Below are 14878 nucleotides of genomic sequence, written 5' to 3' on the forward strand. Positions count from 1 at the left end.
GAGTCTGTTTTGGTTATTCCTGTCTAAATAGCTTGTGGTCAAAGCCGCATGAATTCCTCAGGTATATATGGATTCATAAGAAGCTGTGTAAGGGAACGTCTGTGCACATCTTCTCCGCCCCATGAAGAGAAAGAAACCAGAAGCTTTCAGCAGCCACAGATCCCAGCTGATTCACTGTGGTGTGTTTTTTTTTTTTTTTTAAGGACTTAAATAAAATCTACAAAAATAGGAAAAAAAAATATTAGTAGAAAAACATTTTTTCAATGAGCAATTGTTATGCAGCTAACCCTCATACATACAAAAAAAAAAAAAAAAAAAAAAAAAAAACTGCACCTGCATCCTTCTTCCTCCTCTCTTCTCTCCTGAAGGCAATCTGTTTTGTCCCATCTTCATCAGTCATGCTATCAAGGCCACAGCAGGCTCTCTGTTGTCTGCAGAGTGCATGTTTGTCACACAAGCTATGTGGGGAAAGTGATTCTGTCACTGGAGTGTTGGAGTTTGCAAGTGCTCCACAGATAAATCTGATGCCTATGGAAGTGCCATTTTAAACCCGAGGCTCCTATATTCTTGCATACAGACAATTAGTTCCATCATTAATAACTTGGGGGTGTAGCGGGGGCAATAAATATGAGAGCAATAGTGGATTGACTTTTCTTTGTATTCCCACCTGGCAATCACCAAATTCAGTCAGAGGATCCAGGAAAATGATTAGGTTAGTGAGCAGGGTTAACCCACACTTGGTGTTTGCCTGCAACAGAGGGACTAAATACCTGCTGTGGTTTCATCAAAATGGATTAAACTTCCTTGGCTTTTAGTTTTAGAAATTCTATGTAAAATACACTCCTAAGTCCTGCCACTCTCCCCCGTAGAGCATCTGTCCTCTCTCTGCCTCCCACAATGTGTGTGTGTGTTTGCTCGTTCGTGCTGATTAGTCAAGAAGCCTGTGAACTCCTGACGTTCTGATGAGTCCTGCCTGAAGGATACCCAGAATCCTTAGATGGTAATTGCATTGGACTTTGGAGAAAGGGAAGAGTTGATGGAGGCACATCGTTTTTACTTAGCCTATTTCATCATGTTTAAATACATACAGGATTAAAGTCTTTTATCTGAGAGCAAAAATCCAGCTGGTCTCTCTCTCTCTGAACAATCCATGTCCATCCTACTCTAAATTAATCCTATTCCTCTGACATCTGACAGCAAAGAGGACACAACACCGTCTCAATTGTGAGACTGATATGTCATTTTCATTTATATATATGTATGTGTGTGTGTTTAAAACACTATGAAAACTCAGTTTAAGGCTGGAGCTTCATTTTCTCTCCCAAGATTTACTGTAGAAGTGGGGGAAAGGGAAGCCCGAACTAGTCTGTTCTAATAATTCTTAGTGATCCTCTGAGGCATGAATGTCTAAGCCAGAGGTGGCGAATGTCCTTGGTGCTATTTCTGAATCCAGTCATCAGAATACATCGGCACATGCCAACCACCAGCAGCATCACTCTCAAACTGCCAACATTTATTGTGACACGAAATCAGCCAGCAGATGTCTGCTACAATCCAGACGGTCATTCGTTATTATGAAATTAATTGGATTTATTCCTGGTAGGGAACTAATTATTCCTCATAGTGTCTTTCCATTATCGCCGTCATGAGGCTGTCCTGTTTGGATGATACACACCATGTCAGGTGTTTTTAATGAAACTGACAGGACGGGTTTGGGGCACTGTCCAAAGCAGACTGTAAAATCAACACTTAGACCTTTGAACAAATGGCCATCCAGAATATGTCTGCCCCACAGAATAAGTGAGTGACGATTGTGCATCCACATCTTTATGAGTGTGTGTATGTGTTGGGGCTGAGGTTGGGTTTGTCCATGTCTAAGTATATCTGGTGTTGTATGGAACCTCTCCCAGTGTATGTGGTTACTCATACTGGGCAGTTCCCCAGTTGAATTTTTGGGGAAATGTGAACGGAGCAAATATGGGCCAGTTTTCCTGTATGGGCTAACTTTAGCACACTTCAGACAGACGGATGTTTGAATAGTAGTGCGGTTGAAAATTGAATAGGACCACACTGGATGGAGTCGACCCATTCAGGGCAGTGATTGTGTTTCTTTTTTGCAGGTTGTAAATCTAGTATTTGGCCTCATGTTCTCATGTTAGGCTTGATGAGTTGCATGTCAAGTCCAATGAAATATCTAACTTAATGCTCACAGCCTTGTTGGCAGGGTGCTGACCTTTTTAACTGTTGCTATAATGTTTCGCATTGTTGATATAATCAACAGTTTAGAACAGTTTAATTATTGTTCAGATTTCACAGAATACAGTTGTATTTATCAGCACATTGTTTCATTTAGAATAATATATATATTTTTTTTTTATTATTATTTATTTATTTATTTTTTGTGTATGCATGCGCTAACTTGGATTATAGTGTGCTCAGTTTAAAGTTTTTGGGCCGATTCTTCCTTTAGGTGATGACGTGAAGCATAGGCTCGCAGGGCAGAATCGTAACAGCTGAGCCTTAAATGTACATGCTGTACCAGAGAATGCTTTAAATGTATCAGTAACAAGGAAACCCCTTTTGTATTCCTCTGTTTCAAGGGACGTGCTCATGAGGTTCTCACTATCAGGCAAAAGACAAAGATCAGGCTTGATACTATCTAAGTTAGTTTGTTCAAGTGGAATAAAAGAGACATATTTTGCATCTGCTTTTGATTTTACAGAAGAGTGATTCGCATACAATTACATGCAAATGAGCAGATGTTTCTCTTCATCCTCGACAGACATGCTGGTAAATAACTCGTAGTTGTTTACAGTAACAACTTTACTTTGCTTCACTCATTGCTCTATCAAGAAGCACTTAAAATTAAACGCTGATCAGTTTTAACACAAGCTCGAAGAATGGATCAAACTGCACTCCAGAGGCATTATAGCTAGAGAGAGAAAAGCAGTGAGCTGTGGATTTGTTCTCCGCAAGTGCAGTGGATCAAGAGCTTTAGGATTTCAAATAATTCAAATATATGTTCTATATGCTATTGCAAAGGCAAATAAAGGCATGACATGTAAACATGTAAAGACATTTTTATACTTAGAAATGCATCTAACATCTACAGTTATCACATGCAAACATGCTACTGTAGAAATGCTTACATGCGACACGCATTCATAGTACAAGAAGGAATGCCTGTCTCACACGATCTGAGACCATCCAGTACACATTAATAACTGCTCCCAGGGGGGCTGTGCGATGGAGGCGCAGTAAATATATCAATCTGAGAACAAGCAAATAAGTGAAGCATAAAGAAGAGGCTTCGTTGACTGTGCACTCAGCATGGAGTTGGAAAATGGCATAAAAAGGCTCAAAAGCAAACATAAGCGAGGTGCAGAATATATAGAGACACGTGGGACCTTTACCTTGGACAGCGGAGACACCAGCTATTTGAATTAGACTGGATGTTTGTGCTTGTTTTTTTTTTTTTTTTTTTTTTTCCTTTTTCAATTTCTTCAAACTACAAACGGCAAGTGATGTCTGCATTCTAACAAACTCGCAGCAGCTCCTGGGTGGGGATTTTGGGCTACTGAGTGAAATATGACATTTGGATGGATCTGGTGTTCATATTTAAGGTGGTAAAGGGTGTCGGTGGGTCACAGACTCAACATGGTGCTGAATGACAACAGAGAGAGAAAAGAATATTGAAATTCTCCAGGTTACCAGTGACTGACTGAAGTTCACCATGTCAGATTGTGATCGGATGAAGATGAGATGAACAGGTGGGGCCTATAGTAGGAAACAGTGCTCAGACAGCGCGTGCAAGGAAAAAGAAAAAAGTCTCCCTGACAAAACTCTAAGCTTAATTTCCACAACAACCTAGTTGACAACAAATAACTTGTTAGTGTTTATGCCTCTTGCATACAACTATCTGAGGGCGTGTAAACTGTTTGATCGATTTCACCATAAATTGTTCGGATTTTGAATGAAAACACAATTAGATAGCACTTGATATTTAGCACAGTGGGCACATTTTTCAATTTATGACACAAAACACACAGCCAGGAATTTTGTGACAAATCATGTACAAGCTGAATCACAAATTGTGATAAGTAACATCTACTGAGGTATTTATGTTTAGATGAAAAATAAAGTGGTGGAAAAAAAAAAACAGAATTGAAATTTGGTAGATGATAAACATGGTGAGTGGTTTATCTGATGTTCATGTGAGTTGTGTCCACAGAGCTGTAGAGGTTAAATAAGAAATTCAACTCGGACAGCCTCTCTGAAGTTACATGTTCTCCAACGTAACGTATGACCAAGTGTAACCAGTCTGCCAGAAATTCTGCAGTCATTTCAAACAGGGGCCAAGCTGATATCATTAAAGACTGAAACTTTTTCAGAGCAGAGAGAGAGCTTTGTTTTTCTGATGGTGGTGGTTAAATTGGTTGAATTTAGGGATGTGCAGCTTTGTGTGCTTGTAAGTAAGCCGTCCTCACCATCAGTCTGTTTCTCTAATCAATCTGTTTACCCCCCATCTTTTCTAATACCGTGCCTCTGATGGGTATGTACGAACTGTCATGGATACACACACACACACACACACACACACATATATACATACACACATATATAGAGTGCTCTCACACACCTGCAGACACAGTGCAGCCCTAAAGATTGGATCAGTCTGATGAATCGGGCACTGGCGCACTCTCCTCTACCAGCAAATGCATGCACACAAGTAAACACACATCACACCCAGATTGACCAAATGTCCTGCCTGTGCGCTGCCAAAGGACTGCTGCAAACAAAGATTAGAGAAAACATATCAATTGTGCCACTGCTTTTTATTTACTCTCAGGGCTGAGTTCAGGGTGACAGTGGCTGCAAAACACATGGCCCTGTGGTAGATGCTTTCTTTTCAATGAGCACAAAACTGATTCTTGTATAATTACACTCATTAGGAAACTGTAGCCTGGACTTCACATAATCAGCACTGACGCACTGGACACAAGGACACGGAGCTTCAAAGACCTCAGACTCGTTCTGTGCCTGCAGTAATGACAATACAGCAGTAATGACAGTAATGATACTTTGATGATGCCAATTATACACAGGCCTTTGTGCTCCCATCACCAACACCCCCCCCCCCCTTCACTTTTCCATGTCTCTTTGCCATCACTGACCTTACATAGTGAAACGCTCAGAGCACTGGCTGATTGTCAGGATTAAACCTGACCACGGGGAATAGAATAGCCTCACCACAGTCACACTGCTCACAGTCAAGACTGTTGTTACTGCTGGTACGGGAGCCTAACTATGTATCTGAGTAGTCCTGTTTAGTCAGGAGTCTTTCCCTTCGGCTACCTTTTTTCCTTCTCTGTCATCCATGTGCTTCTGTCTCTCTCCTGTGAGACAGTGGATTTCATCTTTTGATTGTGTGTGTTTATAGTTTAGAGGTCAGTCCATGTGCACTGGGCAGCCGTGGATATATTTAGTCAGGTGTAAATGGCTCATGTTTGCTGAATTGTGTATTCTTTGTTTACAGAATCAGAGGGCAGCTTGTTTTTATGATTGACTAAGTGTGTAACTGTACCCATACGCAAGTGTGTGTTTGTCAGTGAGCAGTCCACACATGTGCTGCTGCCTTCCTGACAATCTGTATTGTATGCCATCACGTGCCAAGTTTGGGAATCTCACTGGCTGTGACTTGTCGGTGTCCCCCTCTCATGAGCTTGATTTAGTAGCTGTTGAAGTGCTGGCAGTGTTTGCAGTGGCCTGCCAGTTTCTGCCTCCATCAGGAAGAATGGACACCCCCACCCATGGCTGTGGCCTCAGTGGATGGGTGGGTGGGTGTCTGAGGTGGGCTAGTGGTTAAAGCTGGTATGAGCCGAGGAAAGTGCTCTAGTATTTCAGGATCAGCGAGCAGCAGACACAAGATCATAAATAGAGTTTTTATTGCTGATCCGCTATGCTGGGTGGGCCTGGGTCTTTCAGCAAGATCACAGAAGGGATTGATGGTTCCCATGTGCCGGGGGAGGAGGCTGTGTGTTGTCGGGAGGGGGGGGGCACATCAGACAGCGGAAACAACGGACATGGGCGAGGTTGGCTGTCCCATCTGCTGCCCCAGGGTTACCCCCTGACAATCTCCTGTCCTCAAATCTGCCCTGCAGGTCTCTGTGTGCAGACACAACATGGGGTCTTGTCTCTCACAGTTTCTACCAGGGGCTGAAAGAGTCTTGTAAGTCCCCTGAGTGGCCTCAGGGGACTTACAAGACACATACCTGTTTATATGCAGGTGAAAGTCTTTGGACCTGGTTGGCCTCCATTTAGCAGCTGGATTTGTGCATAGGTCATCTGTACGCATCCATTCTCAGCTGCATCATTTATGGACACGGAGGGACAAAAGAGCGTCAAACTTGCTGCATGTTTTGGTCATACTAAATAAGTGTGTTTGTGTAACAGTCTAGAGAGAGACATACAGGACAAGTCCAGCTGACTGAACAATCGAATGTAAGACTCTCTTAACCAGCTCAGAGCATTTAGACATACATGGTACCAAGTGTGCCCCAGTCACTCGACTATCGTCTCACTCCCTGTTTTAAATAATTTTATTCAGAGTTTATTTTCATGGAATTATGACAGAGCTTTCCTGTAGCTCTCTAACCAAAAGATTCACATTCAAAATGCAGATGGTGTACCGGGCAGAACTATGCTCCTCTCTGCACTCTGCCCACTTTCTGTGCCACGCTGTGTGCACATACAGAGGTTTTATTCTGAGGTCACGTTTATTTACTGCAAATTAGGAAAAAATAATGAATAAAAAAACATAAGGCAAAATTGCTTTTAGTATTCAGAGCCAAATGCTCTCTCTTTCATTTTACAGTGAGAAGATTTTCTCACAGTAAAGGCTCATGCCACCTCTGCAGGAGGTTAAACTACAGCACCAAATATGAAGCCAGTGGTGGAGAGGCATGTCCGCAAAGTCTATTGATGGAAGGCTGTGATGGAGAAAGACAGAATGCAATATGTGCTGTAGGTCTTCATTGTGAAGGTTTTGTTTTTACAACCATGTTAATCCCGGGCGGGTGGCTGAGTAGTTTGGCAGGAGTGTGAGGAGGTTGCGTGGTTAAGCACCACAGAGATTTTTTTCATTGGGTGCCAGAGAGCAGCGTTACTCAAAGCTTTTGAGAAAACATCTGATGGAGCCTCTTGAGTGCTCCCAGATTGGCAACATGAATAGCAGCTTTCAGAGAGGCTGCATGCCCTAATGTGTTTTCAAGCACTGTGTGTATGTGTGCGTGCGTGTGTGTATACTCAGGATTTTTTTTTATGCATGTAGGTATGTATGCATCATAGACTGCTTTACTTTGCTCTCTGTGTATGAGAGTGTGTGTCTGAGCGGTTATAGTGTTTACGTAAATAACTCGTGGTGGAGGCAAGAAGCCAGCAGCAGAAATGCACAGCTGGGTGCATTTCCACGACTTTTTCCAATGCTGATGTCTCAGTCCTTCATGGGGCTACTGTAGGCTACCTTTTTATTTATTTATAGAGACAGTAGCTATGAAACAAACAGCTCCTCTCTGTGATGCGCTCTCCTGGGATGGCTTCTTCCTCTGACCACACAGCTTTGCCTGGAAAATCTGAGGATTTCAAGCAGCTGCCTTTACTGACAACCCTGCTGGCTTGTTTGTCTCTGACGACATGGCTGCCCCCACATATCCATCCGTCAGGTTTTTTCAGGTGTTGGTAGCCTATTGAACAGAGATAGCAGAAGGGACAAGTGCTCCAGCTTAAGTTCGTATACATTTTTGCATTTATTGTATTTGCTGTTTAATAAGCCACAGACTCCCAGATGCACTCCTTTACAGCGGCAGCTCAGCTCCAGCTGCATTATTTTGGCTCGCGGGGTGCAGACAAATAGGCAGGCGTGGAGTCAACAAGCAGCTAGACAGACAGGCCTCGCTGGTCCTCAGAGAGCTGCACTGCAGCACTCTGTCTCCCCCAAGTGGTGTGTCCTCACACCCCAGGACCACCATCCCCACCTGAACATTGCCCTGTGTGCTGTGTGATTTTGTCTACAGTTGTTCCAAGTCGCTCTTTTTATTGTCACCTTAATGATGTGTTCATGTGCACGTGTTTATGGTGCAGTTGTCGCTGTGTTTGGAGGGTGCTGACAAGCTTGGCTTACATGAGACAGCACTGGGGTCAGATTCCACACACTCTTCTGCAAAGCTTCATGAATCAGGGGTATTCCTGCCTGTGGCTATCATGCTTTAACAAGCAGGCTTTGTGTGCTGTGTGAGCCTAGTCAGGCCAGGCCGGGGAAGGTGATATCTTCATCTATTGGAGATGTGACGCACGGCTACACTCTTTCAGCCCGACTGTGCCAATGTGTTGCTCATGCTAATGGTGCGATGCTTTGAAAATTGAAGGCAACCTCTAGTGTCCTCCCTGCTCTTCACGTTGTTGTCACTCAGACTGTGTTGTCCTTTGCATTTACCCAATCCTCTTCATCTCTCACAGGTATGAAACGTCCGTTCAGCCCATTGGCTCTGTTGACCACCGAGCTGGACAGGAGGGGGTTTGGCTCCACGCTGGGAGCTCAGATGGAGAGCGAACCTTGCTGTGAAACCCAGGATGATGGCGCAGTACCAGATGAGCAGTCACAAGGGGGCATCGTGCCCTCTACGCTCTACAGACCCAAGAGGGAGAGGAAGCAGCGGAGCTACACTTTGTGTGAAGTCTGCAACATCCAACTTAACTCCGCCGCACAGGCCCAAATTCACTACAATGGCAAATCACACCAGAAGAGACTCAAACAGATCAGCAATGGCAAGATGCCAAACAGCACAGGTATGCCTCGAGTGCTTCTTGCTTGGAATTTTGATATAAATGGAGGACATTGGATAAAATGCTGGGCCACTAGCTTTTGTAACACCGCCTTGCACAATACGGCCACGGACATTAACAGAATCCCACACACTGTTCGTAGCACGCTGTCACCAGCTTCTTTGTCCCAAGCCTCCCTACTTGTATTCAACAGAAGTTAAACAAATAGGATTCTATTTGCTGAAATGTGTTCAGACAGAGCCTTGGGCTGAAGATACACACACAAAAACACTGCAGACACACACACGCACACACACACACACACGCACACACACACACACACACACACAGAAGCATGCAAGTGGAGCAGAACTGAATGAAGTCAGAAAGTGAGGAGCTAATTAAGTGCTGGTTGTGTTTGATGGTTGTGCTTCTGGGAGCGATGCAGCTGGAGTGAAGTCGGACATTTTGTCATTCTAGTCACAGGCTCGATTAGGACTCTTCTGCAGAGAAATCAGCATCTCACTTAAGTTTTACTTGTTCACACTTGTGGTATTCCTGTCCTCAGCTGTGCCTGAAGGAGCCACACTAACAAAAAACAGCACGGGAAAGCTGGATCACACACCCCTGTGAAGAGAATAAACCTATAGGAATGAGAAATCCAGCTCAATTCAGAGATGCATTGTGACAGTTTTTGGTAACAGCTGGTTTCAGAGTGAGAGGACGTCTATCTGAATTAACTAATAACAAGCTATTGGGATTGGATTCATACATGGATATATATTTTAGATTTTTTCTTTTTTTGTGTTTGTTGTAAACCATATTGCTTTTTTCAAACTGTAGCAACCAAATAACATGAGAGAACCACCTTGACATTGAGTTTGACCTCACATATATGCACGTATAAACTAAGATTGTCAGGTACTGTTCATCATTTCATTAGTAATATTCTAATTCACTGTACTTGCAATAACGTGCGTCGTTCATCATCTACTTGCCATTACAGACTTTGCGAGAACATCTGTGACCAATGCTCTGCGGGTCTACATTGAGTTGTAAAGCCCTCCACCAGCCGTTTGTTGCATTTTCTAAATATAAAGCTTGCCATAGAATAGAGTTTCACTTGAAAAAATTAGCTTCTCAAAATGTATAACTTGCATATAAGAAAAGGATTTCTTTTAACATGCTAACAATGTATCTGATTGTTATCTGACTCTTCTCAAACAGGGCTGTCTGCTCATGCCTGTGACTCACTGACATTTATTCTGTTTTGTCAGAAGTCATTATCAGTGTGAAATATTAATTAGTTACGCAACAGTTATACAAATCGCTATTTAGATGTGCTTGTGGATCCAACTTGTGGCTCTTTTGAAGTAGGGATTTTGTAAGACGAGGAGAAAGAAGTCATTTAGACTTCATTTCCTCAAAACTTTTAAGGAACTGTGCTGAAAATGGCAAAGTCGACAGACAAAATTTTCACCAGCAGACAGAGCTTTCAGATTTACCTCCTTCACTTTGGTCATGGCCTGAGCTCAGCACATCACAAGGCCTCATACACTGAGCTGAAAATTGTGTTTTACATTTACACACAAAGTGCTCAGGCCGTGCTTTCTGCTGTGAAGTGCTTCACCCAGACAACAGGGTTTGTATGCTGATGGACCCAGAAAACACCAGTGTGTATGTGACCTTTCTTTACTTTTCTCTCTAACATTTACCATCCATCCATTCACACACACACTGCCCACTGCTTTTAAAGCCTGATGAAGCCAAGGCAGCCAGTGAGGTGGAGCTGACTGTTCTAGTCCAGGAAGGTTTTGTGCAATAAGAATTTAATACCTAATTTTCCTCTTTTCTTATTCCATAGATAAGAGTTAGTCTCTAGACTGACAGTGAATTTTGAATTGACATGGTCTCGATTGACACATTTAAATGCAAAACTTCTTTGCTTTTGGAGTTTTTGGAGGTCAGGGTGCATAGATGGAGCAGACCAGGGAGTATCTAACTTCAATACTTAGTAGTTCTGTAAAATAGCAGAAACTCAGTACATACTCACAGAGCACGTGTTGTTATTCAAATTCCCAGTTTTGGTACACCGCTGCAAGTGATGCAGACTGAATATATAAAAGTTTGTGAGTCTGTGTGTGTGTAATGTGTCGTGCAGTGTGCGGGGCATGCTGAACGGTTGTGGTGTGCAGATTCTCTCTGACATGCAGTCACAATCACACAGCCTTATCTCTGCTCACCTTCTGCTGACTCCCCCAGGCAGCCAGCCCTGCTGTGTCCTCAGCTTCACCACAACTTGCTGTGTGTTTGTGTGTTTGTGTGTTTGTGTGTGTGTGTATGCATGCTGCATGTCGGGCTCAGATAATTTTAGACTTCTTAAATGTTGCAGTGTCTGTAACTTGTGCTCTATAGACCTGAATGCACGCTTCAGTGCATCAGTGTTCATATTAGCCCACATATGTACAGTAAGGCATCTCGGTCTGGTATGGATCGATGTAGATTCTATGAATAAAGAACAGAGTCTTTCTTTCTTCGTTGTTAAATCAATGTGAGTGCATGTGTGTGTGTGTGTGTGTGTGTGTGTGTGTGCGTTTCTCCCAGCGAATCATCTCCATGTCGGCAAGTGTTTCCCTCCCTCCCTGCTTCACTGAGCTGACAGTGGGTCCAGGCTTTATTCTCTCTCTCCCGTGTCTTGCTCTTCCTTCATCTCCTCTTCATTGTCCCTCCTTTTTTTTTTTTTTTCTGCGGATGTTGGACATGTGGTGGAAAATGTCTTCCTAGAAGATGAATGTGTTGGTGGTTAGGTTATATCACTTGTTTATCTTGGACAATAATATGGAGAGAAGCCTGACGCTGACAGATCTGAGTGGAGAGAAGGTGTCTAGATGGTCGTGTGACAATATGAGTTCAGGTGCTAATTTATGCGTCTTGTGCCCATTTTTATCATGGAATGACTCACAGTCATATGAATTCACTGTGAATGCCAGCTGAATTGTTTGTAATGCACTCATTTTAAAATGAAGGTGGTAATGACTAACTGATGTTAAAACATCCAAAAACAAATTAGGATGTTTTTCTCTCTTTCTTTTCAATTCGGCTGAAGCAAAAAGCTTTATTGAAGATAAAACAAAGGTTTTTTGGGCTCTTTGTTGGTTCTTTGGGAAAATAAACCCAACAAAAGGCTGACTTAACGTAGTTTTAGGCTGCTGTGCCTCTTCTATTCCTGCTAATGTTGGCTATATTTCATCTTGTCCAAACAGAAAAACAGTGGCAAATCTTGCAATATTTCATGCCACAGCAAAGATTTTGAACCAGAGCTAGAGCAGCTGGTAGATAGGTATTTTAGAGATATGTCATTGTTTATTTGACAAATGTGTTTACTTGCATAATGTCCTCGCGAATAATAAAAAGAATAAATAAATAATATGTCTTCAATTGCAGCAACAAAAAAATATGTTTTTTTTTATACTTTAACCTTTGTGATTCAGTTTAATATCATCATTCTGATAAAAAAAAAAAAAAAAAAAAAAAAGCATAAAGAGACGGGCGCTGTATGCGTCGTCCATACAGCGCCCGTCTGTATGGATGACTCATCATTTCACTGAAACTTCAAAAGTGGTGTTCATCTTCCTCATTGTATAAGCCTTGCATGAAATTCACCCTCAGAGCACGACCCATGTCACATGTGCATTGTGAGTCACATGTTGCAGGTATATGCTTGTACATCAATCTGCATCCTCCAGATTCAGAGTTCAGATATACAGCGATAACAACCTGCCAACAGAGGGCAGCTCATTTATAAAAACTATGAACGCATTATTAATCATTTGTTTCAAAGGCAACATATTTATTTTCAAGTCTGTGGGAGGACTCTGAGCACTTGGGGTGCAGAGCATGTGGGCGCAAATTGTTAGAGAGACTCTTTCCTACATCTTTCTGTAAATCAGCAGCAGTTCCTCCAGCCATGTGAATGTGTCCTGAATGCTGGCTTGTGTGTTTGCGTTTGTGTGCATGTGTTGGTGTGATTGGGCATTGAACCCCTTCCGTACTTCGTTTCACCTGGAGGTCTGCTTTTCCCAGTAGTCAGGCTGGGAAGACTTTGGACTTCCTCCGACCCACCAATTAAGAGCATGGCATCCAGTCTTCTGAGGGAGACTGGACTTTATTTTTTATAATAACCATTGTTGTTGATTTTGGGCAAGGACTCATAGCCAGACACCAAAATATAGAGAAACAAATAATACACGCTGCACCCCCCATGAGAATGGCTCATGCACATAAGCTCCACAGCAATTCAGACAGACACGCACACAACTGAATAGCATGGTGCTGTAAATCACCTTCCTTTTCAGAGCAGATGATCAAATGATGATGAACGGCTGTAGAAAGAGAAGAATAAAGGGATTGGAGGATGGACAGCACCCTGGCCTGATATGACCCAGATGGGTCTATAAATCTAGCAGTCTGACTAAACACTGTTAGCTTGTGTGTGGTTGTTGTCTTAATCTTCCTTAGCTTTATGAGGAGGCATAAATGTGTCATGTTTGGATGTGTTTTCTATGAGACAGAAAATGAGAGGAGGAGAGAGAGAATTAGCATTTTACCGTCTTCCACGTCAGATTTTCCTTTTGATTTGTGCATATATTTTTGCTGCGTGTGTGTGTGCATGCATGTTTGTGTGTTAGTGTATGTTTTTGTAATGTGAGCCGCCTCTCCATGGTGAGTCCCTTCATCATGGTCCCTGTCTGATTCCATCTCTCCGGCTCTGTTTTAATAAAGCGTGAGGAATTGGATTAAAGGCAAGGATTTTCTGCGTGAATGCATCTGCGCATCTGTGTTTTATTTTTGTTCCGCCGTTCTATTTTCCTTCCCCCCTGCCTGTCGCCTCTCAGCCGAGTGAAATGACTTCTCCATCTTTGGACAGCCGTACTTTTTTGGTGTGTCTGTGTGGGTTGTGTTTTTTTTTTTTTTGTTGTTGTTGTTGTTGTTGTGTGTTCGTTTGTTTTGTTAGTTTTTTTTCTGTCTGATCTTGGTTTCTCTTCTGATCCTGATAAATTGCTGAGTATTGTCTTTGCCTGGTTGGTCTTTTTGAAGACTGCAGAAGCTGCTAGTTGATGACTCTGTCTAATTGCAGGAAACACTTGTCTCCTGTTTGATGTCAGTTTTATAGTGAGAACAAAAAAAAAAAAAATAAAATAAAAATTTATATATATATGAATGGCAGTATCTATCAAAAAAAGAAAAAGAGCCACTGAGGATATATAGGAGATTGCACCATACCAGCGTGAGTTAATACTACTATGACATAATTTTGTTTTAGAAACTGTCCTTTCCTGGGCTTGGGAAAGTGTGTAAATCTCCTCAAATGTGATGTGGCTGTGGAGTCCTGCACTTATTCACTGCCCATCCACCTCAGTTGCCCCTGCTTACTGTCCTCCTCTCTCTCCTCTCCTGCTTTGCCCCCCGGGGTGTGTCCCTGCGTGAGATGGCAGTTCAAACTCTGGGAAAAGGTCAGCAGGCGTAGCAGGGTTGACACACAGAGCCCAGTGGAGCGCAAAACACAAGGAGTGACGATCATAAGACCATGGGGAGACGAAGATAGGGGCGCACGTTTCTCTCAGAAATCATCCTGTGTTTTCCAGGGCGCTGACAAGTCGTCTGGCTCCGTCTGTGGAAGAAGGCCAAGCAGATCTCACTATCAGCCCTTATCTGGCCTGTCTGATACACAAACCCATATTGCCACAGCCGCCTCAAACATATCTGCTAAATGAATTGAACTGTTTGCCAGTTTGTTAAATGTCATCAAATATCAGTCAATTTCAACAACACTTTGTCAACTCGGTCACAGAGCAAGAGCAACTCGCTCAATGTTGGCCTCATTCCCTGGATCAGTGCAGCCTTTTTTTTTATTGTTAAAGTCGAACTCACTGGGCTTTCACAGGTGTAAAGGCCCTAACTCAATGTGTACTACTGTGCTCCTCCAACCAGTGTTGGGAGTAACATGTTACAAAAGTAATTCATTACTTTAATATATTGCTTTTTGTTGTAACACAGT

At 42.7% G+C, this 14878-nt stretch overlaps 1 protein-coding gene across 1 annotated transcript in view; it reads left to right on the forward strand.

Moving 5' to 3' along the window:
• Positions 1-8516: 8516 nt before the first annotated feature.
• znf385c (zinc finger protein 385C) overlaps positions 8517-14878 on the forward strand; it is a 68644-nt gene continuing 62282 nt past the window's right edge. The window contains exon 1 of the mRNA XM_029508881.1: positions 8517-8844. Within this exon, the coding sequence (XP_029364741.1) occupies positions 8517-8844 (328 nt within the window). The remainder of the gene's footprint in view (positions 8845-14878) is intronic.

This window comes from Echeneis naucrates, chromosome 8, assembly GCF_900963305.1.
Source record: "Echeneis naucrates chromosome 8, fEcheNa1.1, whole genome shotgun sequence".
In the NCBI taxonomy this organism is placed as follows: domain Eukaryota; kingdom Metazoa; phylum Chordata; class Actinopteri; order Carangiformes; family Echeneidae; genus Echeneis; species Echeneis naucrates.